General features: G+C 40.1%; 1 protein-coding gene across 2 annotated transcripts in view; it reads left to right on the forward strand.

The window, feature by feature from the left end:
• Nucleotides 1-23,548, forward strand: part of LOC310949991 (mannosyl-oligosaccharide 1,2-alpha-mannosidase IA) — a 201,526-nt gene that overhangs the window by 129,618 nt on the left and 48,360 nt on the right. For both annotated transcript variants that reach the window (XM_083917639.1, XM_083917638.1), the window contains exon 4: nt 6,521-6,601. In XM_083917639.1, coding sequence (XP_083773765.1) covers nt 6,521-6,601 — 81 coding nt within the window. The remainder of the gene's footprint in view (nt 1-6,520; nt 6,602-23,548) is intronic.

A 23,548-nucleotide genomic window follows, 5' to 3' on the forward strand; every position in this document is an offset into this window, starting at 1 on the left:
GTATGAGACTTTTTGTTAAAGTGATCTACTTTTTGTAAATTTCAAACCTGTATTTCGATTCATTTTCAAAAAAAATTGTTTCGTTTTGACTTTTTATGATGGGATCATTGTGCCACGCACATTTTCATGTAATTAAACTACCAAAGGGCACACAATAGGATGCAAGCACAGAAGAACACCTTTTTAATGGCTTTTGACCGTCTGATTGGTCAGGGATAACATTTTAATGGTTCAAAATTGTTTACAAAAATAAAGCCTACAGAGTCCACAAACAGCAAATGGATTTATTAGTAGTTTTTGAAATAACAAACAATAACTAATCCTGCTGTTGATCTGATTGCTTTCACACCACAAACGAACCAAAGTGGTCTTGCTCTATTTGCTTGGTCTGCACCAGGGTATGATTGACAGCTTTCACACAACACAAATACTTACCCGGCAAACCCAACCAGGGTTTGTTTAACCGAACCAAACAGGTAAGTTGTGAATGTGCCCCATAAACTATACAAAGCGGCGAGGCATCTCATCTCATCCCATATTCATCCGCTTATCCGGGGTCGGGTCGCGGGGGCAGCAGCTTTAGCAGGGGACCCCAAACTTCCCTTTCCTGGGCCACATTAACCAGCTCTAACTGGGTCTTCCCCGAGGCCTCCTCCCAGCTGGACGTGCCTGGAACACCTCCCTAGGGAGGCGCCCAGGGGGCATCCTTACTAGATGCCCGAACCACCTCAACTGGTGGTTGAGCAGCGAGGCAGATGTACTTAAAGCAGGTCTCTATTTCTTTTCCCTGGGCACCGGAGCTTCTTTGCTAATATGTTTGTGCAAGTAAGAGGTTGTTTGTGCAATGCAGATTTGTTCTTGCCGTTGAGTAATCGTCCTTCAGAAACTCTCGTTTTTCACCTTCTATTGCAGCAGGTTGAGAAATGAAGGTAGACAAACTGGAGGCGGAGTTTCTTCTTGATGGTGGTGGAGGTGGCTGCTTTTGTGTTTACTCTGACAACCTTGTGTTGTCTCCTAATTAGGTCATCAGCATGAGTACCGTGAAGAGAGACAAGACTAAAAGCGAAAAAACATGGTCTTAGTTATTTCTTTGTCGCGCCTGCTGCACCATCCTTTAACGTGCCTCGAGGATCAGCAACGCACTTAAATTGAACTCTGTATATCAGCATTTAGTGTCTAAGTGGGAATGGATTAGTTTCACTCTTGCATTTTTGGGGGATGGATGTGGTTTTAAGACATTTTTAATCAAATCCTGTAATTCAAGTCAATTTTATTTTTTAGTGTCAAATCATAACAGAAGTTATCTCAGGAGGTTTTCCATACAGAGTAGATCTAGACCCAATACTATGATTTACAGAGACCAAAATGCACTTTCAATATACAATAAATGATGCCTAAAACATTAGCAAACTTTATTTGAAGTCACATTCAGACTTAAGATGATTGTTTTTCCATCATGAACATAACAGTGCTTTTAGCTGGATGAAACTGTTTACCATAAATACTGAGCACCTTCATTTATCATTGATATAAAGTAATGCGTTTTACCCCTTTTTTGTCCACTTAACAGCTCAAATACGTGGCCCTAGCCTTGAAAAGTTTTATTTCCAAATTAAACTCGGCCAATGACTAGAAAACAAAGCACTTCGATTTTGTTTTGGACAAATTAAAAATGTCAGCCTAGGAAAAGTTAGTTCTACAGTGAGCCTTTGCCAGAGCTGAATTCAATCTGCTGTGCCGTTACTCAACTTCCCCTTCTGTGCAGTTCAAATGAATGCAGTCTTAATTTGAAGGTCTCACTTGAAAACGGTCTCTCAGAGGACTTTGACATCGTTTTTTAATCTCCTGTCTTGATGTTTTGCTCGTGATGTGATGATTGAATCGATTTATGTCAGTGTAACTTTAAGCTGTGTTTATTTTGTGAGCCCTGGGGCTTGCTTCTCTAGTTGATTTAATGGAGATGAAAAATTGAACTGTTTCATCATTTGCATTGAAACAATGTGGTAGTTGTCAACAAAACCTTCTTAGAAAGCGTGCCTGTAGGCTTGTTTTATCTAAATGCACTATGTTGGAGCTTCAGTGCATTGGTTTAATTAGAAGTTTTATATAAAGCTTGCTGAGTGATTTATTGGGCCTTTATTGGGAAGCACCACTCGTCCTCCCTCACTGTACCGTTGCCTGTCTTTCTGCATGCCACTATCCCTGGTGATAAATAGACACTCCATCCCTAATCGCTGCCATCATATTGTCATTACTGAATGGGCCACGGTTTTCAGGGTTGGCACAACCGCACAGCTTCGCCACCCTGCCAGAGGCATCAGTGCTTTGTTTCAAGAAATGTCACCATTGTGCTGAATCCAGGGATGGAGCTAGTACCTTTCGTTGTACAACAGCCCTGATGTTATTACCTGATTGACAGAGTAACATAACACAAGCCAAGGCTAATGCATATTTAAGGAATAATTTGACACATTGGGTGGTTGATATGCTCATTCACATTTTTGCCAAAAGTTACATGAAAACATTTCACATCTTTATAGTAAATATGAAGCAGCTGCTGCTTTGCTTAGCTTAGGATAAACACTTGAAACAGGGGGAAACAGCTAGCATGGCTCCTACCTGCACCTCGCAAGCTCACTCTTATTTATTCCAGAGTAAAATCAACATGTAATAGCAATAGTGTTAATGCTAAGCTAGGCTAACCAGCTGCTTGTTGCAGCTTCATATTAACCCAACAGTCGTGAGATCTTCTCCTCCGACTCTGTGATTAATCATATTTTTGAAACTACTTCTTGAAAGAGCATAACTTGCTTGGTGACATGTGGAGAAATCTTTTTAGCAATATTTTGCCAAATATTGATTAAGTATAATACAAAATGGCATCAGGAGTATTCATATTTTATAATCTATATCCATCCCTCTTTCTCTCTCTCTCCCTTTCTTTCTCTCTCTCTCTCTCTCTCTCTCTCTCTCTCTCTCTCTCCCTTTCTTTCTCTTTCTCTCTCTATACACACACACATACATATATATAGATAGAAGGATAGATAGATACTTGATTTATTCTGAAATACTGTTTTTATTATTCAGAATTTGTGGTTATACCGCTGCTGTCCTAGCAAGTTTTGTCATAAAACCAAGGCACCTCAACAAAAACCTTTATTTTGTGAAAAAAAACTATGAGAATTTCAGAATTAATACTGTGTTCTCTAATTTTGATCTCCAGTGTATATGGAGATAAATTATACCCTTGAATAAATGCCAGTGACTCCACGTCTCGATGCTATTCCTCAGAGTGGAGCTAATTGCCCTCTCTCGCACCCAATTACAATTTCCTTATCATCCACACTTGAGATAGCAATTTCCTTCTCAATCGGCCTCCAAGTCAATGAGTACCACAGTGTTTCAACCTTGAGTTGGCGTAAGAGGCAATAATTATTGTGACATATTTAGAAACATGCATGCTGTCTCTTATTTCTCATTACATGTAGCAAAGGAGTAGAGCAAATACATTCAATGCACAATCACTCCCCTCCTAAGATTTGCATTTGCATTTATAATACAGGAGTTTTCTCAATTCCCAAAAAAACATATTCAATTTAAAACTCTAAGAAAAGCAGCCACATTTGACATTTCAAAAAATATACAGCAAAGGGGTCAAAGTAACACTCGAGCCAGTGAACTTACCCTCCATTAATCGATATTGGCCCTGGAGTTGTAACAGACACCCCGGACAAAAGAAGGTTATGAGGAAACAAAACACTGGGGAACATTTACATGGCTTTGACTTTCCAACCTGACTTTTTTAGTCTGGTCTGGCTCTAGTTATTGATTTCTTTGGAGAGGGAATCTCCATTAACAACAGGGGTACAAAGAGACGAAGGGGAGCATGGGAGATTAGTGAGACGTTGACCTGTTTACTCCCAGTGGCTAATGAGTCTATCAGCAGCCAAACAACATGTCACTGAATGCCCTTGAGAAAGATGCTGAACTCCTCAAACAAACAAAGCCAAAGCAGTTTGAAATTAGAGCAATTGTGAGCAAGAATTTACTTTTTTTTTTTTAAGTATCTATATTGTCGCCCATCCCTCTGAACTACAGTGCATTTTGGGTTCAGCAGTGAGAATGGTGCCAAAACATTGATATTGGCACTTTGATGTTGGCAGTTAATGCTAAATGCTGAACTTACACTATTTTACTGGCTTGTTATCGTTCTTGTTTTATACTGTCACAGACTTATGAATGCACCACAATTTTCTAATGAGGGATAATGAGGTTAATCAATCAGTCACTCAGTGGAGGTTTTTGTAGTTTTATCTCATCATCTCCTAGCAACCAATTCTGCTGTTGTCATGGGGATGCACTGCAGAATTCCCTATGTGTAAATATGAGAAATATGGCAAAGAGTGTCTTTAAAAATGTGTAACTTCAGTCTGTAGGGTCCGATGAGGTTGTCCTTTTCATCCCAAATTCCCAAAAGTTAAAGGATAGATCTGGGGAAGAACAAATCTCATGAAAAGGCAAAAACCAAACAAAGAAACCAGTCCTATTGAGAATTATTGTATTATTGTATTATTGCCACCGCCTCATGAAGCTTACTTCTCTGTGCCGTAGACTTCTATTAATAAAACTATTAAAAACATATCGATAAGCCACACTGTTGCACAACTTGTCACAGAAGTACCTGATAAATGTGCTGTTTACCTCTGTTTGAGTAATGTTCTCGGAACACTACGTATAATGTCCAGCCATTAAAGGAGATAATTCAGCCATATTAAGATATTGACAGTACACGTTTGTGTGTACATGCGACAACACTGGAAGTGGTTCTCGAAGTTTTAAAGTATTGAGAGATGGACAAACTGTTTTGGATCTGCTATGGGATTTGTTGTATTGCCAACTGTCTCCTTTAAAAAATGCAGGCACGCAGAAGATTGTTCTTTGGTTCGTAACCTAGTTTTTCATCTGCTGACTTGACCTTTTATGAGTTGATTCTGAAAGCAGTTACGAGCGCTCCAGTGTAAGGTGACACAAAGTCAGGTTCTGTTCTGAAGTCTAATAAAACACCAAAGAGTATATATTGTCAGAAACATAACGCTGAATTGGTAGATGGGAAAGGAGCATCAGAGGAAAGGTGGAGGCCGTTCACAAAGATAAATTAAAGGAGTGAAACAAGTTTTGAGACAAGGTCAGATGAAAAAGCTTCAGAGTTGTAACAGAATGGAAAACGACATTCACAACAACAATGAAATATATTGTAATGTCATTAATTGGTCAAGTAAAGTAAGTAAGTACTCTTTTGAGTAGTCTGGTGAGGTTGTTTGCCCCCTTGAAATGTAGATAGCGCCTCAGTACACATTGTGTTGTAACTACCCATTACTGACTTCAGCTTTTCCAACACATATGGCATGCTAGAACGAAAGCTGTCATCATGCGGTGTGATTAAAAATCAGATGTGTATGTTGTGAGAGGATCTAGAGAGAGAGACTCGCTTCCCGACAACCTGTACTAAGTCAATGCTTAACCTTAACCATCTCACAGGACTTTCCAACATCTCGGGCGACCATCTAGACCCGACCCACGTGTTTATTGAATTCCGACAAGACGGCCATATGCCCAGAAACGCAGTCAGCTGTTCAAAGTCTTAGTTGCCCAAGGCCTGGTTACTAGGTTTTGGCAGAGGGACAGCACACACCAGAGAGAGGGAGAGAGAGTGTGTATGAGAGAGAGAGAGCTACTGTACTGGTACAGTTACGAACACTCTTACTTTTACAGTCCAAGGCACACATTCACAGAAACTGATAAGATGACATGCATCTTTTGGTTCTGTTGCTGGTCTTGTGCCCCCTGATCGTGGTGAGTCAGCACCCACCTCTCGCAGTTTATTAAAAAAATATATCTCTGTTTTTCTTTTTGCTTGAATCACAATTTCGACTCAGCACCTTTTGTTGGTGGTCGAAGGTCATTGACCTTTTGCAGAGTTTTCCAGAGCAGCTGTTGAGCCTTTTTGTTAAATCCCCTGCCTGAGATATAATCAGAACAACACCATGCAAAGGCATTTCTTATAAACAAGGTGTTCTTTCTTTTCTCTCCACAGGTGTAATCAAAGGTGTAATCTGTCACATGGCAGCTCTGGTTCTTGTGGAAATAAGTCTGAAAGATGTGATGCCTATTGTTACTCTTCCTCTGTATCTCAGATCTGTTTGTGCAGCAGATTTTTCTCTGATCTACAATGAATCATATTCAGTCTGTTTGTATTATTACAGAGGCTTGACAGCTTACAGTTTTTGGTTAAAAAACAACAGTATTTATATACACATGTGGACTGCCCAACGGGTCTCAAAGGGGAATTCATCAAGTATCTTGGTTATTAAAAACATTTACTCTAAAAAGCGTATGTAATCACATTTCTGATGACTACAGTGTACTATAATTTCCCATAAACACGACTGTGCTGCTTTACCGCTGACTTGGCTGAATACGACATTTGACAATTTGATCTCTCTCTCTCTCGGTTCAACAGAATGGGGAGGCATCACTCTTTGAGGTGAACATCCGTTACGTTGGCGGGTTGCTGTCGGCGTACTACCTGACAGGAGAGGAGGTAAGATTAATATATGTCTGTTATCCCTCTACTCCGGTGAGATCTGCTGCTTCCTTTATCCCCAACCAGCCCTGCAGTCTGAATGATGAACAGGCGGCCTCTGAGTGTGACTGCATGTGTGTGCGCAGTCTTGTGTCACTGCCGTACAGCCCCGATTAAATGATCTTTTACCACATAAGCATTTTCACATTGCAGGCTTTCCAGTCAAAACAATATCTCTTGCTTATGCATTGACAGTATTCATGTTGTATTGGACTTTAATTATTTTCAATGGTAAATGATTTATTAATGTGTCTATGCACCCGCAATTCGTTGTGTTCGCAACCATCAACTGTAAAAGAGACCCTTTTTTGACAAGCAAATAAGTATCTGGGTATGTAATATATAATATTTTATTTCGATTCCAGCATATTGTTCAGGGCTGCACAGTTTCAATAGAATTTCCCATTTTAGGTTTTCTGCGAGCCAGTTTCTAGGGGCCTTACTTTTTCCAGTTATAATAATAATTAAACAAAACAAGTAAATGAAGTAACACAACCGTGTTGAGTTAAATTCTGTTATATGCTTTGTTAAAGGAGGATGAAAGCGCAAGATGACACCGTTGACAAATTGGACAATATAATCTGCTGCTTAAATCAACTCACTTTTTGATTCCGGGTTTATTTTAGGCGCAACTGCAACAGCAAAGCCAGTTGAAATACGTTACTGCTCTGATTGCTGTATATTACATGCCTCCTTTCCAGTGTTATTATTTTGAGCCTTCTGTCCTGTCAAAATGGCACACAAACCGTGATTTATACTACTTATACAATTTGTTAAATTACCAGGGAGAGTCCTGTATTTCTACCTAACGTAATATTGAAGATATTGTTTAAAGAAAACATGAAATAATTATATAGAATTATAAAAAAAATCACTTCTTGAACCAGCAGCTCCTCCACTTCACAACTATAAACGTATGTAAAAAGAATGGAGGAGAAGACGTGTCAGTAAGTAAGCAATCTACGAGAGTACAGCATGGGTTTGATTAAACTCTGTCGCGTGAACAGGGCCGTGACAGGACCCCACTTTAAAAATGTGGGTATTATCAGACTTATTCCATGTGTCCTACATTTACATTTACATTAAGCAATTAAAGAGAAAAGGTTTAAACTTCAAATACTTGAAATAAAAGCGATAATTCTCAGAGGCAAGGGAAGAAAGCACAGAACTGGAAGGTCATTTGGTTAAATCATTTGGGAGGCAAAGTGAATGATAATCGCTTTTCTCTGCTTTAAGAACTACCCCCGTTGTGTCCTTGAAGCAGCCGCAGTGGCTCCAGTGAAGCTGCTCTGCGGCCGTGTGTAAAGGCCTGTGGTCACGATGGATAGCTACCAGGTGTGAAGCTGTGAAAAGTTTACGAGCATAAAGCACGGCCTTGCCAGAAAAAAAAGAGTGCAGATACCCTGTAAAACTTGGCTGGATAAATAAAATCTTTAAAAAATGGCCAGTGACAACCACACATCACAAATGGTTCATTATCAGCGCATTGTGAAGTCACTAGAGGTCAATGTGTCACCGTAATGAGCAGCTTCTTAGAGTGTAGACTCACCGTACACTGCAGACGCACTGTTTGGAACTGCACCCAATGGAAGAGGCTAAAATCCGTGCAGAAGCAGGATTAATGGAGAGAGGCTCCAATGACATATGAACACTCAAGTCGGTTTAATGGACATTGATTTGCAGGCCGAGCAAGTTGAGGGGAGAGCAGCATTAAAATGTCCGCCGCTGCTGGATGAGTGAAATATGAATACATTGCTGGAGCAGAATGCATTGAATCCATTATTGCACATTTCCATGTCATTAATGCCATGCAGAAAATGTTCCTCTATTTTATTCACTGGTCCATGGAAAGTTCTATATATGGCATCAATAATGACATTTTCAAATATGAATGTGTGCGAGTGTGCAGAGACTGTATTATCCATGAAGTTTGCTGTTATCTCCGTGTGTCACACGAGAACATTCGTGCCAACTAGTGCGGGTAAAGAAAACCTGTAAAGAAAGGGAAAAAGGGGGAGCTCCCTTTTAACACCTTTACATCTTTTAACGCGTATTTACACCTGTAGTATGGTTCATGTGGTAGATATGAGAAGAAAAGGAAGAAATAATACATCCAGAGACAGCAAGGTCTTACGACTCCTTGTGCGTATATTTATCTTCTTTGATGTTAACAAGGAGCTCACAAAGAAAGATCTGATTAAGGACATTATTAGCTGTGATATATACTGTATGTCATAAATGGTGACAATCAGGTAGAAAGAGGATGAAAAAGAGGCTTTTGTACTGTCTTTAATATATTACAGGGATAGTTGTGTGGTTGGGAGAAAGCTAAAATACACAAAGGAGAACACAAGCTATTTTTTTTGTTTAATACACTTCTTATTACAGATTGAGACAAACCCTTCTTAACAGATGGATTTTTAATACTTTAGCATTTAAATTCATAACAGCGTTTGATTGAGCTTAAACGAACCAAACCAAACATACAAACAGGGAAAAGCATCAGAGTCAGTTTGAACCGAATCAAACAGGTGAATGCAGCCATTTCTTCCTCTCACCCCACTGAAGACATTATTGTTTTTGTTATTAGGGTTTCCATCTGTCTCAGTTTTTCTCAGATGACTGAAGTATGTTTTTTTTGCATTCAGACTTTGTTACCATCTTTCTTATGAGATGGAGCACACCGTCTGTTTCCTGATGGACGTATCAATACCCTTTACCCCGGCGCAGTTATCCATCACGGGGCTCACTTGTGTGCTTTCTGTGAAGGGTCCCTGAGAGCGAGATTTATAGCTACCTGACCCCCCCCCCCCCCCCCCCCTGACTTCCCCATTAGGATCTTTTGCTAGGAGTCTGCTGCTCCATCGGAATGATAAAACCGACAGATTGAAGGTCTGTCGCTGCTGCAGAGACTTAAATCAACTGTGGGAGACTATTACGAGATTGTGGATCTGGTTTGACCAGAGGACATTGGGCAGCAGGTGCTGCTGTAAATGATTGCTGGGGAGCGGGTGCTGATTATAGCTCCTTGCAGGATGCAGTTTGCTGGTGAAGTGCTTGGAGCAGAACTGGAACACCTGACCATTAATAACCTCCTGTTGTTTTGAAAGTGTGTGTGTGCGTGTCCGTGTGTGTGTGTGTACTGTTTATATGTGTGTTTTCTCTGGGCCCCAGAAGGATCCTGGTTAGTCTTTATGAAAGCAGTCCCCAGGTTAAACGTCTTGTTCAATCGAGTCTGGCCGCCGCTCCTCTTGCCGCTCTCTCATCATTCACCGTCACACACTTCTGGCCAGGCCAAATGTTTCCAACAGAAGTGGCAATTACAGTACTACAGGTGTTAAATGTGTGTGTCCTTCTGTGATGAGCCCACCTGTTTAGCCATTTGTCGATACCTGAGGGCCGCATTTCGGCTTTCAATGTTGATTGTTTTTTGATTAATTGTTTAATGGTATAATCTGTTAAAAGTCAGAAAGTAGTAAAAAATAATGAATGCAAATTAAAAATTCCTTAACCTCAACGTGACTTTTCTGCCACCAGAAGTTGGTTTCAGTTTAACTTTTTGTTGCCAGTAGAAACCACGGCTCCCACATTTCTATAGCGGCTGCATTTGTAAGCCCAGGGTGAAAATGTGAGGTGCATCACACTGCCTTTCTGTTGAGATCAGACAGCACAATGCAAGCTGCATCTTTTTGTTATTCTTGCTGCTAGGCAACCAACTAATCAACCGTCCTCAGCTGTAATTTTGCTGTGAAGTTAAATGACATCAGATGTTTTTCCGCTCTGAACCGGAGGTGTTCAGGGTGCTCCTGCAAAAACATGAGGCACAAACGTGAGTCGCTCAGCCACACAAAAGCAGTAGGCAAAATGTTTCACTCTTATTGAAAACTAAAACAAAAAGCTGGACAAGGCTGCTAAAATGCCCTCTGTCCGAACATTTAAGGAAGATTTCAGTCAGTGAGCGGTTGCTAACAACTGCAAACAGACTGGTCAGCTGGAAACTCAAGCAAGTCAGTCCCAAATAGCTCTGGTGCTAGTTGACTGGTTAACTTATAATAAGTGCATTCAACCATACACCCAGATACACCCAGAAATGCAATCAGGTCATTACATAAAAAATAAGCAGAAAAGCAAAACAACAGAAGATTAAGATTAAAGTAAGAAGAGTGAAGGTTTTTTTTTTAGTTTTTTTTTTTTACTTACGGCAAAGGCGCAGTCTGAAGAGGAAAGTTTCAGACATATTTGCACAATCATGTCTCATAAATGTCCTCTAACTTAGGCTGTAACTGATGATTTTTCTTGATTTATTGACTAGGTGTGTGGTTTATAAAATGTCAGAAAGTATTGAAAAATGATTAGTTTAAAGATAAGTTTTCCAGATATTGAATTTTATTAGAATTATTAAAGATCCTGGAAATAATCTATGCTGCCCTGGAAAACCCTACCTTTTAATCTGACGTACAGCAAGTTTTCGGCGTCAAGTCTGTATTTTCCGGCGCCTTGAGCAGGTTAAATACGTCAATACTAGTCCTACTTGTAAATTATAAGACCGTTTGAGAGCTGCCTGTTATTTTTCCAGGAAATGTCCTGGAAAATGATTTCTTAAAAAGAGTGGGAACTCTGCCAAAGCCCAAGGTGACGTCCTCAATTGTCTAGTTTCTTTTCCACAACTCAGAGAAATTCCCTGTCATAGAGGAGTAAAGAAAACAGAAGATATTCACATTAATTAAGCTCTAATCAGAGAATTTGACCTTTTTTTTGCACTTAAACCAATTCACTTGGCGATTCATTTAATAGTTGACAACTAATCGATAAATCTTTGCAGCATTACCTCTAAGCATTCATCTTGTGTGGAGGCAGTTTATTTTCTGACTGAGAAAGCAGCTTGCTTGTCAGAGTTCTGCAAAGTTAAACTTAAAACGGAAAATGATGCAGTTTCTGTTGTAAAAACTTCTAATGCTGTCTTCAGGCTTTATTGGAAGCGCAGTGCAGAGATACATGTATTTTTTCTTAACAGTCTAAAACCCCAAAATATCCGGTGCAGAATAATCTAAGAGTCCTCGCATGAGAAGCTAGAAGGGAATGGTTTTGCTTCAACAACAATGATAATGAATGAATACAATTGCTATCAAATAATTTCATGTTGATGCTTTATGTTGTTGCTGATTTCAAAACTATTAGAATAACTATAATAATCAAATATTATAAACCATTCATTTCTCCTCAAACATTACCTCATTTCCATACATTACATGTCCAATAGCACTCCTGTAATTTCCAGGTACGAGCCCGTCTCCTAACCTCCATAGAGGAACATGCTTGCTTTTACAGTAATTCAACTCAACCTCAATTTCTCCATGCGCATGCCTACGTGCAGCCCTGTGTGTGCGTGGAGTGGAGTTTCATTTGTCAGTGTCCATTCATATGCATGTAAATGTGTGTGGTGGTGAGACCTTGTTGTGTCATCCCCTTCCCTAAGCAAGAACACAGAGCAGTGAAGGGAAAAAAGGGAAGGGGGGGTGAATTCAATCAGCCCTGTGTGAAAATTGCCCATGGGCTGAGCTGAAGCAGCAGGGAAAGAGGGAGGCAGCAGCCGGCAGAGGAGAAGGAAAAGACATGTGTTCATATGCTCCTAAGCAAGAGGAAAGAGGGGATGAAGGGAGAGGGAAGGGGGGATCAGGAGAGGTGAGGGAGAAATAAGTGTGTTCCTATCCTCATCAGCAAATGTGAGAGTGCATGAGAAGGTGATATAAGGAGGACTTGAGTTGGAGAGTATAAAAGATTGAAAGAAAATGAAGATACCGTATTCCTTGGGGGCGACAAATACTGTGCTATTCACTCATACAATATCATTCGTCTGACAATTCATGGCTACTTTTTTAGGAGATAAAGAGGTTGAAAGTTTTATAGCACAGACAAGAAGCACCTTAGGACTAAATAAAAACATATAAAACGATTTTATTTTATAAAACCTATTTCCTTTAGATTTACATTTATTTCAGCTGCAAGAAAACTCAAATGACACCCCAAACAATATTCTCTGACTTAACTTTGTCACTAATGATCTGTTGTCATAAAGTTCTGGTTAAAGACAGTCAAAGTTTAAAAATTAAAATGAATAAATTCTGCTGGCTGCTCTTAACAACTTGCCTTTATAGTCATCTTAAGGGGGGAATTCTTCTCCTTTAGCCACTCGGGACTAGCCTGATATCCGACAGAAGTCAAATAACTTCCTGTTAAGCGCTTTGCTAACTTGAATGGGGGTAAAATAATTAAGTTGTGCAGCTCTTCTAGACTTTCCCAAATGTTATCAGACCGAATCGGCCTATCGACTATTTATGGTAGCTAAGGTGTTGGCTACAGTGGAACATGGTGCAGCCTAAGACATAAGCATGTTTAACTAACTTGATTGTGATTGGACAGTGAGTGGTGTCTATGTAAACACCATGGTAATTTAAACTAAAACTCTTCTCTAGTTTTCAGTGTTTAATCAGGATGCAATCAATTCGGTCAAGTTCTGTTCAGTCCCGCCCATGGTGCTAAATGGTTATTACCGTGATTACCCCTGCAGCACTTATTGGCTTGTCTGTGTTATTAATCAAGAAACCTCAGTTTCATGTCACAATGCAAGACAAACCAGTCATCTCTATGAAGTGGGTTTCTTTCCAAGGTCTGGATCTACGAAAAGTCAGGACTGTATTTGTAAAACAGCCACTTAACCTGCAGGGGGTCAGGGCCTCTTGCTGCCTCTTTAACCCTTTCATTGCATGATAGCCAATGTTTAATATAATCTTCTGCTGGATTCTTCCGCATTTTTCGTGATTATGATTTTACAGTATGAACTGTTGGGGTTAAAGACTGGAAGTGTTGAATATTCCATTTTCAGAGTTTTAAAGGTGGTTAACTGATGTATTGACAGTAAGAGTATGCCAATACTTAAAAATATTTACATGGAAATCAGACAAACTAAGTCACAAAGTTGCTTTTCATGAATTAATCGGCACTGTTAAATTACGCAGGTGTATTTGTGCAAAGAGACATCACATTTACATGTTGGTGTGCCTGCACTACAGCTGCACCATCTTCCCAATCCATTCTGCTTGTTCTCTATAAAGAAATTACTTTTTTGTCAAACACCCCAGTTGTCTGTTCATCGTATAGTACTAATATCTCATCTGCCAGCATGTGGCATGGCATTGAAATAGTTATCTAACCAACAACTTGAATAATACGGGGCAGCTGTGGCTCAGCAGGTAGAGCGGCTCTTCCATTAATCGCAGGATTGATGGTTTGATCCCCGGCTCCTCATGTCCACATGTCAGAGTGTCCTTGGCGGGACTCTAAACTTCAAATTGCTGTAGAAGAGGAATACTCGGCGGTGGGAGACCCTGGATTTATAGCATACTTTGTCAAAAAGTGGTGATTGGTCCTTGTTAGAGATTGCAGGTACCGACTGCTGGTTGTTTGGCCACTGACAATCCATCAACCAGGTGCAATTTTTAATATATTCTTCTCTCCTTCCATCTCATGGAGTTTCCAAATGCGGTTCTCCTGATGTTTAGAGAGGTAGGATCCCTGACAGCTGCCAGTCCCTCTATGTAACAAGACATGGTTGCACAAGCACATGTTTTATTTATACAGTAAATTGAAGCCTGAGACTGACTCCAACTCGAAGCATTTATAAAATATGTAGGAAGAGTTATAGTCTCTATAGAATAACAGTTATGTAGAATGTAAACAAGCTTTAATAACCTGTTAAGCAAACCACGTAGAGCATTATAAACTCTAAATATCCCAGTAGTATGCACACATTGTGTTTGGAGTGTCATCTGCACTAGAGTAATGTTAATTTTCATATTTACATGTTTGTGGTCAAAAGAACAAGATTGTCTTGGAAATTTAAGTCAAGTTGGAGGAATATGGTTGTAAGAATGACATTGTTTGTGTTTTTTGGCCTCAGACTTCCCATGTAATTGGTCCTCTCCCATGTGTGATGGACTGTTTTTGCCCATGAAAGACGCAGCAAAAAAGATGAGATAGAAAGATGGGGAGGAGAGTGGCGGTGAGAGGGGTGGGGGACTAGTGATAGCATGAAGGAGAGGGTGAAGAGAGGAAAAAACATGAAGGAGCTAGAGAAAGAGATATTTTAGAGAGATGGTGGTATATTCATTATATATCACTGGTAGCAAACCTCATTTTACTCTGCGTAATCAAGCCAGCAAATGATGGTCAGAGCACTCATTCTAAATATAAATTTTACACAGTTTCTCATATCAAGGCATATGCTTTCTTAGAATGAAAATGCTGCTCTGCTTCTCCTTGCGAGGGAATAAACATTTTGCTCATCCTGTTACCTGCTTATTTTTTGGGGGGTCAGTCACATTCATACCTATAACCAGTTGGTGGTTCAATCAACCACTTTTTACACTTCTCTGGGATGAGGGACAAGCTGTCTGCACTAGAGGTTTTTTTCTCTACTTAAGTTCATAAACTTTAGTCTTTGTTAGTGGCCTGTTAGATCTCTAAAACCCCTTTAGATGTTTCTTTGTGAGAGAATGTTAGGGGTGTTGTTTTCCATCTAATTTAAATTGACCCACTTCTGTCTCCAAACATGTTTTTTTTTTTGGATCATAACAAAGGAGAGTGCTCATACACAGACAATATGCATATCATGCATATCACATTGAGAAAACCGTAGTAAATTATAAATTCCTCTCAGATACCTCTCAGATAGTGCCGAGGGAAAATCAGTTGTCATGTTAGTTTGCTGTGTGTGCTGCATGCATTTACAGGGAAACAAAGTTTGTTCATAGACTGAATGATTTGACCTTTCCTCGCCTCATTGAGAAGACTGGGGAGCAAATTGATATTCATAACGCATCTCATGTCCATCAGTATGTCTTAAGACTCAATCATAACAGATATGCAGGAATAATGTGAAAATGAGCCATCTCTCTACATCATCCTGCATGTCTGTTTCTGTCCTATATTCTCTCTGCTATGCCACTATGCAAAAAACCCTCCCCTGACATTTTCTGCAGTAATGCAGCCAAATTGAAATTGCGTTATGTGTTTTTTTTATTTGTTTATTTTTTACATTTTAAAATTTCTATGTTAATGGTATGATAAAAGCAACATGGTAATGTGTGCAAAATAGGTTTAATTTGATTTGTGCTTGTGTTGCCTAACTTAGTGTCGTGAGCCTGGTGCTTGAAGGTCCTACAGGACAGTGACGTTTCTCTGTCAGTCATTGTCTCATTCTCGCCCCATATAAGATCAGCGGTTGTGATTTGCCCGCCAAGGTTCTGATCTGCTGGAAATCTGTCTGAACAGTCTGTTTTCTAGGCTATACGTACATAGCGTGTTGTTGAGGATATGTTGGCCAATTTGACTTGGAGACAACTTCCTCATTACATGCACATGTTGTGGTGTTATAGTGTGCAAACATACAACTGTGAGTATGCACCAGAATTGACACACGAATAAGAATTGCTACCTCTGACCCTGTGTGTGGTTGTGTAAGTCACTGAACTGTTTCTTACACTTAACATTTCACTTACTGCAGTACCCAGACCAACATCCAACATCTCCTAAGCTAATTTAATTTATGGTACTCAGTGGTGATCTTGCACGCCCAGCTCAGAGACCTCACAGTGCTGTGCCACAAAGCAGTCTGCTTTTAAAGGAACAGGTAATTTGCTTAGTCATGACAGATGCCAGGCCCTGATACACCTTCTGGTAATGTTTCATCCTAATTTGGTCTAATTTCCAACTGTGCTGTAGTTGCACCATTCGGCAAATTACTACCCAAATGTCAGCTGCCAGGCACCTGCACCATGCAGTGTGTGCCACTGATTCAAAGATATAATGCGATCTGAGTACATTCTTTGCAGGAGCACCTGGGTGCAATTACATCTTTGTCTATTGTTTTCATCAGCTTGGTGGGATTGTATTGTCGGATTTTTGACTGTTCTTTCTCTCAGATTTGTAGCTTGGCCAAGGCAACATGCTTTGTTTGCTTTGAGTGTGTCTCACATTATTCCCCACCACAAGTTTGTCTGTGATTTCTGAAGCAGGGCCTTGATAGCATTTCAGTTCTGGCATGCTCTGGTCTCTCTAAGTCTCTCTCTCAGTGTTATTAATACAGTATTTTTTTTATATGGCACAGAAATCCAGTTCAGCATTCATACAGTACAAGTCTGATTGTTGATAATGTACCCTGTGTTTGAGCTTAAGCAGCAAATGAAAGATTTGTGTCCATCTACTACTTCTCATCTCTCTCTCATCAGCCACTGCAGCAGACAGAAACAGAGAAATTATATCATCCTCCCTGGTGTGACCATGAGTCCCAGTGGAAATGGTTCTGTTGTAGTCGAGATACATTTATGCCAGGTGATTTTTATTTTCACAGTACATTCAGTTACTGTATATGTGGAGCCAATTGAATAAAACTGAGCCTCAGTGGTCCAGCGGTTGGTGATATTCATCAGCGTGTGCAAGGAGAGTGTCATGTTTCAGCCATCCTTAGGGAGAGACTGAGGTACATGTATACTCTCCTGCCAGTTGAAGGGTACAGTGCCTTTTCTGACGCCCCATCCCCCATCACACCAGGCTGCCTCTTACATAAGTCGTGCAGAGAGGCAAAGAAAAATGGGAAAATTGTCTGTTTGAAATAGAAGATACATGATTTAGTAGGTGCATGTGAGGAATATTGTGTAGACAATGCTGAGCTTGACTGTTTGACGAATGTGTAGAAGAAGAGTAGTGCCTCCTGTGATTTGAAGGAATGTGTGGAATAACTGAGTTAATGAATTTGTCATGCTGCCGTCTGAAACAGATAGTAGCTCTACTTTTAAATGTTATGAAAATAAGGACGATTACTGTGGTTGTTTGCATAGTTAACCATATTAGCGGCATTGTTTGTGGATGACAATGTCAAAGTCTGTATATTGGTCCAGACTGTAATAGCTCAACAACTGTTTCAAGGGGAGCCATGAAATACGCTAACCTAAGATGGTTGATATTGACTACATATACCAGCTTATCATCAGCATAGTGGAATAGTCATTGTGGGCATGCTGACATTAGCCTCAAAAAGTTGCTAACATGGCTATTATGTAGTTATATCTTGTTTTATTATGGTTCAGAGCTGAAGGAAGCCAACATAGAAGTGCCAAAAACGTCCTCAAATGGCCACTTGTAGTATCCTGCTATAAAAAAACGATGTGGTATTGGTAGCTAATTTCCCCATTCAGGACAATTGTACTATACTCTAATTTTTGGATAAGTCACCCGTTTAAATTATTTTTAGGCTTTAAGTTAGGCATAATTGCCTTGGCCGCTTTAGTGTCAGGTTCCACCTCTTTTCCCATTTTTGGATTAACTGGGAGGAGGCAGCATCAGGCACTGCCAAGATGGTGACAGCTGGATGCACCCACACGTTGATGTTTTATACAGTCTATCATCTAAACCAGCTAAAGGATCTGAGCACAGGGTACAATATGTGATCTCTAGCTGTTGATGTAGTATGTGTTGAATAATTACAGGGTCAAAACCAGATTTAAATATCATTGTTTTCCTTCACATCTCAATTTTTGAGTTATCTCAGCAGCTCGCAGTCTTTATGAACTGGCAGGATCAGGCCTTTCCTGTAAATTGCATCTCGCGCTCATGTCAGATTCACTCGTGTTTATTTACATGCTATGAGTATTTCCTTCTGCAAGTGAGCTAATTGAGGATTTTTCTGCTTTGTTAAATGAAACAGGAACCCATTTACAAACTGTAATTCATTCATTCCATTCAGCTTTACAATAACTTCAACACTAGAATCAGTGAACATAAATTAGTATAGTAAGTGTAATGAGCCTGAACTCACACCTTTTATCACATTCATCTATGTGTGTTTTGATGCCTTTGTGTAAGCAGTGGCTGCCTTTGCATTGTATCTTTTTATTGTCCTTTTGCTGAAGAGCAGAAAAGTAGTCTTGGAGGAAATTTCATTTCCACAGATCAAACTGGATCATCATAATCGCAGGGTAACCTGCCATGCTCTGTAGTCCCCGTTGCAGGCTTAACTGTGAAAGGAAAGCTCCCTATCCCAAACCCTCATTCTACTCTGTGTACAAACACCTAATCCCATTTGTGCAGAGTTACAATAACTGTGCTCTGCTTCACTCTTACACCTTTTGGTTTTATTGTGGAATTAAGAGGCCCTGGGTAAGAACAACATATCATAACCAGCAGCTCACACATCTTGCATTATAGCTTGTTGAAATGCTATATGCATCAGAGCTTGCAGCTTATTTAATATTTGTTTAGTGTCTTGTACAGTGTGTAATAGTAACTCTCTCACTGAATGAAGATGTCACTCAGCTAGCAGCTTGATTGCCAGAACTACAGCCAAGCTGGGCTTCGAGGGAAATGTTTCTGTGACTTGCTTGGATTAATACATGATTAAGAAGAACACGTATAGTGTTTTTTATACCGTGAGAAAAACACTGGAGCTTTACTTCTCTGTATATTGTGTCCCCACTTTCTCTGTCTGTTGGTTTATTTCCCCCTATATAAACCCATTAATTAGTCTTTTTTTTTTCAGTGCACACTATTCTTGCTACTAGTAATTGGACTCAGCCTGGAGGAGCTTTGGCACAGACCCAAATGAGTCCAAACCTCAATAGAAGCCCTGTTGAGAGATTGATGAAATTTGGGTGTTTTCATGCCAGTCACCAAGGACCAGGCCAAACAAATCAAATTCAAGGGATCATTAGGTGGTTCTTAATGATGTCAGTCTGGTGGCATCTAGGCTTTTTCTTTCAAACTTTCCAGAGCTTTCTGTCCCAAAGCTTTTTGTATAAGCTTCAGTGCTTCACTCTATCGTTGTGCAAGTAAGGAAGAGATTTTGAGGATGAAATTAAGACATCTGAGCAAAATCAAACTCTCCAATACATACTTTTGACAGGGGACACAATAAAATGTGGGGTTTCACCTGACCCTCAGCCTTTCGCTTTTGGGTGTTTTTTCAGCTCTCAAGAATTTGATTTAGTAAAAGAGGCCCTATTATTGCCTCAGTACACTTTACAGTATTATTTAAGAGGTCAACGAGCTGCAGCTGAGCTTTAACAGTGAAAGTATTGATCCTGCTGGCTTTGGCTGCAATCAATGCCTTCCTGGAAATGGAGAGTCTGTGTATGGTGGGAGTGGTGGCAGATTTGTCGCTGGAGAGGTTGAAAAGAGTTGAAAGACAAAGTGATGCATACAGATCATGTCGTTTACAGTTGTATTGTATTTTCCAAACGTTCTGGTCATATTTTTAAAATTCAGAGGGAGTTGTGTAGAAGCCAGTATAATATTAAGTGTAAAGTTAGAATGTGAAAAGAGCCCGCAAGCCAGCAGTGAAGGAAAGTTTTGCCAGTATTCTCGCAAATCTATCCCAATGTCGAAGATGTAAGGAAACATGGGAATTTGAATTGATAGCATTTGTTTTGTAAGTCTTAACACACACCATAAATTATTCTGCCAAGAGGGTATTTTGAATTCACACAGTGTTAGCCATAACCGCTTTTTATTCAAAACAAGACCCCATGGAATTGGTTTGGGTGGCGGCCTCTCTAAACATGCGCTCAAGAGATAAACGTGTGTGCCAATGTGAGTTTGTACATCTTTGCCTGTGCGTGTATTGTTTGTATAAAAACCAATAGCTCTTCACAAAATATGAAAGGAGCAGCACATTGAATATGTTGTGCCACACTCCAGAAACATCCACACAGTGTCACAAAGAGTAGTCTGGTCAGGGAACAGGGAAGCCGGAGCTAAACAGCTAAGATTGTTGACTGCTAAGAAGATTCAATGTGGGTTTTTGGTCCAGAGGAAAAATTGAGCTACAATATTGCTACAGACACAGCATGCCAACAATATGAAAAATAGTCCAATTTTGTCGAGAAGACTAAGTCTGTCTTATTGAATTTCTTTTTGGCTGATTAATGTCTCCGGACCCTCCCCAGCGCAGCGATACAGCACAAACTGACACGGCTTTTCAATTCCAGATGTAATTGAGTGTGTGTTTTTCATGAAGCTGCAGTGGTCATTAATTAGGCACATAAAAAGCAGCACATTAATTGTGGGACAGTTTAGAAAGCCTTCTTGCAGTAATCAATTAGAGGGTAAATAATGAATGAAATCTCTCCATCGCAGCCTGGGGAAATTCAATTATTTATCATCCTTACTTGTTCCCTGGAGGAACCTCCACGTCTGTGTAAGAGCTCAGGTAAATTATTTCCTTAACACCTCCAACAAAGACAGCTGCATGATGTGCTGGCCACAGTGCACACAGTAACACATACTCAAGTACCTATAGAGCAGGACCCATGCACACTCGCACATTTAAACCGAGGCGGAGGCTGTAATTAATCTGTTTCTTCATATTTAGTATAACATAACCAGTTAATGGGCTGGGCCTTTTAGTTGTCAGGCAAGCAGCGATTTGGAAGCACTCCCCTCGGATCTGATGATTGGGGAGGATGAACGGCTGTCAGGGTCGGGCCGACTGCTCCTCGCTCTTCCTCACCAACAAATAGCCCTTTCCCTGACGTAAATGTATCATTACGGCTGCAGTGCATGTCCTTTTGCGCGCTGTGCGGGTAATTGAGCCCGGTCTTGCTGCTGCTGAGACATCCTTTAGCCTTCAATCAAACGGACGTGTCCAGACACAGTTCCTGAGAGATGCAATGATGATATACTGTCCATTGTAAAAAATGAGTTTGTTCCAAAGTTACGGTCATGACCTGCAACTTTAAGTTGTCTTTGCTATAACTCACTTATTTTCACAGCCTTATTTTTTTCCATTTTTATCTCATTTTGTGCCCCTTTTCTCTCCTCAGCTACATCCTCTTGATCTTGGTTGTAGCATTATTCTCCTGCCAGCTCCCTCCCTTTGTATTCTGCTGGAATAGTGCAACTCTACGCTGTACACAAAGTGAAGTTGCTTTAGGATAAAGGAGTCACAAACTCCTCCTAAGGTAGTTACACTTCACTTCACTTGGGTCCGAGGAAAGGGGACGTAAACAGAGTGTCCCCTCAGGCCTGTGGGAGAATTTGTGTTCACAGCACGCCTATGGCAAGGGGAGTTTATATATCTCAGTGTGTGGGTGACAGAGTTCATTCTCTTAATCTTTCTCTGCCTCTGCAGGCTGTTGAAGATCACATACAGTACACAACTAATCAAGACACTATGTCTGATGAATCAAGCAGGACAGAGATATGCCCTCTCAGTTTTTTTGCTCTCCTTCAGTCTTTTCAGTGACCATTTTTGTCGTCTGAGTTCATGGTCCCTCATGGATGCATGAGACCGACCCATACACATGGAAACCCTCCAGGGTTTTTGTCCGAGAAAGTTTCCATCTGTACACTGATGATGAATTAAAATCCTGTTTTCAGTATGTAAATGAAACATTGTTACTCTCCAGCTCTTTTCTTTATCTGCTATTATGTATCTCATTGGTATTTATCTGTCACCTTAGTTATCTGCTGTGGTGCTGCAAGTCCATCGGGATTGAGGGATGAGATTAAAAATTCTACTTTTTTTTTACCGCGATGATAGATGGCTCTCAGGTGCTTTGTGTTTAGAATTATGATTCCTGCTGCGAACTCATCTATTTGATTTGATTCTCTGCTTTAGTACTCATAATCCCATGGTGCATCATGGCCATCGGATGACTGATGGTGTACTGCTGCTATTGTTGACACAAAGCCCGTCTTACGTCATATAGCTCATGAGTCTTGCTGCTCTACAGTCAGAACCATAACTTTGGGTGCTTTGTCTGAAACCAGAGAACGCATTTACTTATGGCAAGCACAGATCAAACTTTAATGGTTGCAAAAAAAAACATCCCTAGGATGAACAAACGCTAAAAAAAAATCAATCCTGAGTGTTTTACAGCCATGCCTTGCAACAGCAAATTCTGGGGTCCTGAGCTTACTGTCTGTCTGCCTAGTCATGCAGGAAAAACAATATCTGTGAGACGCTGTGATTTTTAATTCCTTGAAAAGACTGTAGTGTTCTTTCAAAGAAAATTATAGCTTCACATTTACAGTTACACACACACACACACACACACACACACACACACACACACACACACACACACACACACACACACACACACACACACACACACACACACACAAACTGCAGCCCAAGGTGTTACACATGCTGCACATACAGGTGTGAATACGACAAAAATCATCATGTGTAGTGTTATAAAATCAGTGTAAAAAACGAATACCAAACTGTACTGCAATTTCTATGCTTATAATGCCAGAGAAGTGTTGCCCTAGTTTGTGTTGTTGGGATACTGTATTACAGGTTATGTAAGGTAGAGCTAAAACAATTAAATCATGTTGGATAACAAGTTAATCTGTGACTATAAAGCAATTTATTTTCTCGCAGAACAGTTTCCAATTCATCGGTTTCAGCTTTCCAGTCTGATGATTTGCCTATTTTCTTTGATGTGTGTGATTCTTTGATATGTGATAACAACTTGAACAGGTTTTGTTTTTTCAAATGAATGACCAATTACATCTATTAATCAAGAATATAATTGGCAGGTTGATGCACAACAAATGATCTTTAGTTGCAGGCTTAATGTAAGTGATGCATTCCTGTTATAAGTTGATACAGGAGAAGGGTGCGTGTAAATGTTTGTGTGCATGTAAACAGTACACACCTTGCAACATAATGTAAACCAAAACCTAACCAGGCTATTATATCTTGCAGGGCTGCCTTATTGACCCCTGGTTAGATTTAGGCAACTTGGTTAGGGTTAGTAAAAGATTGTGGGTTGGGTTAAAACAAGTGCGTTTGTAACAGTGACGCAAGAACCCAAGTCTCCTGGGTGAAAGTCAGGTATTTGG

Source organism: Echiichthys vipera (genome assembly GCF_963691815.1).
Source record: "Echiichthys vipera genome assembly, chromosome: 8".
In the NCBI taxonomy this organism is placed as follows: domain Eukaryota; kingdom Metazoa; phylum Chordata; class Actinopteri; order Perciformes; family Trachinidae; genus Echiichthys; species Echiichthys vipera.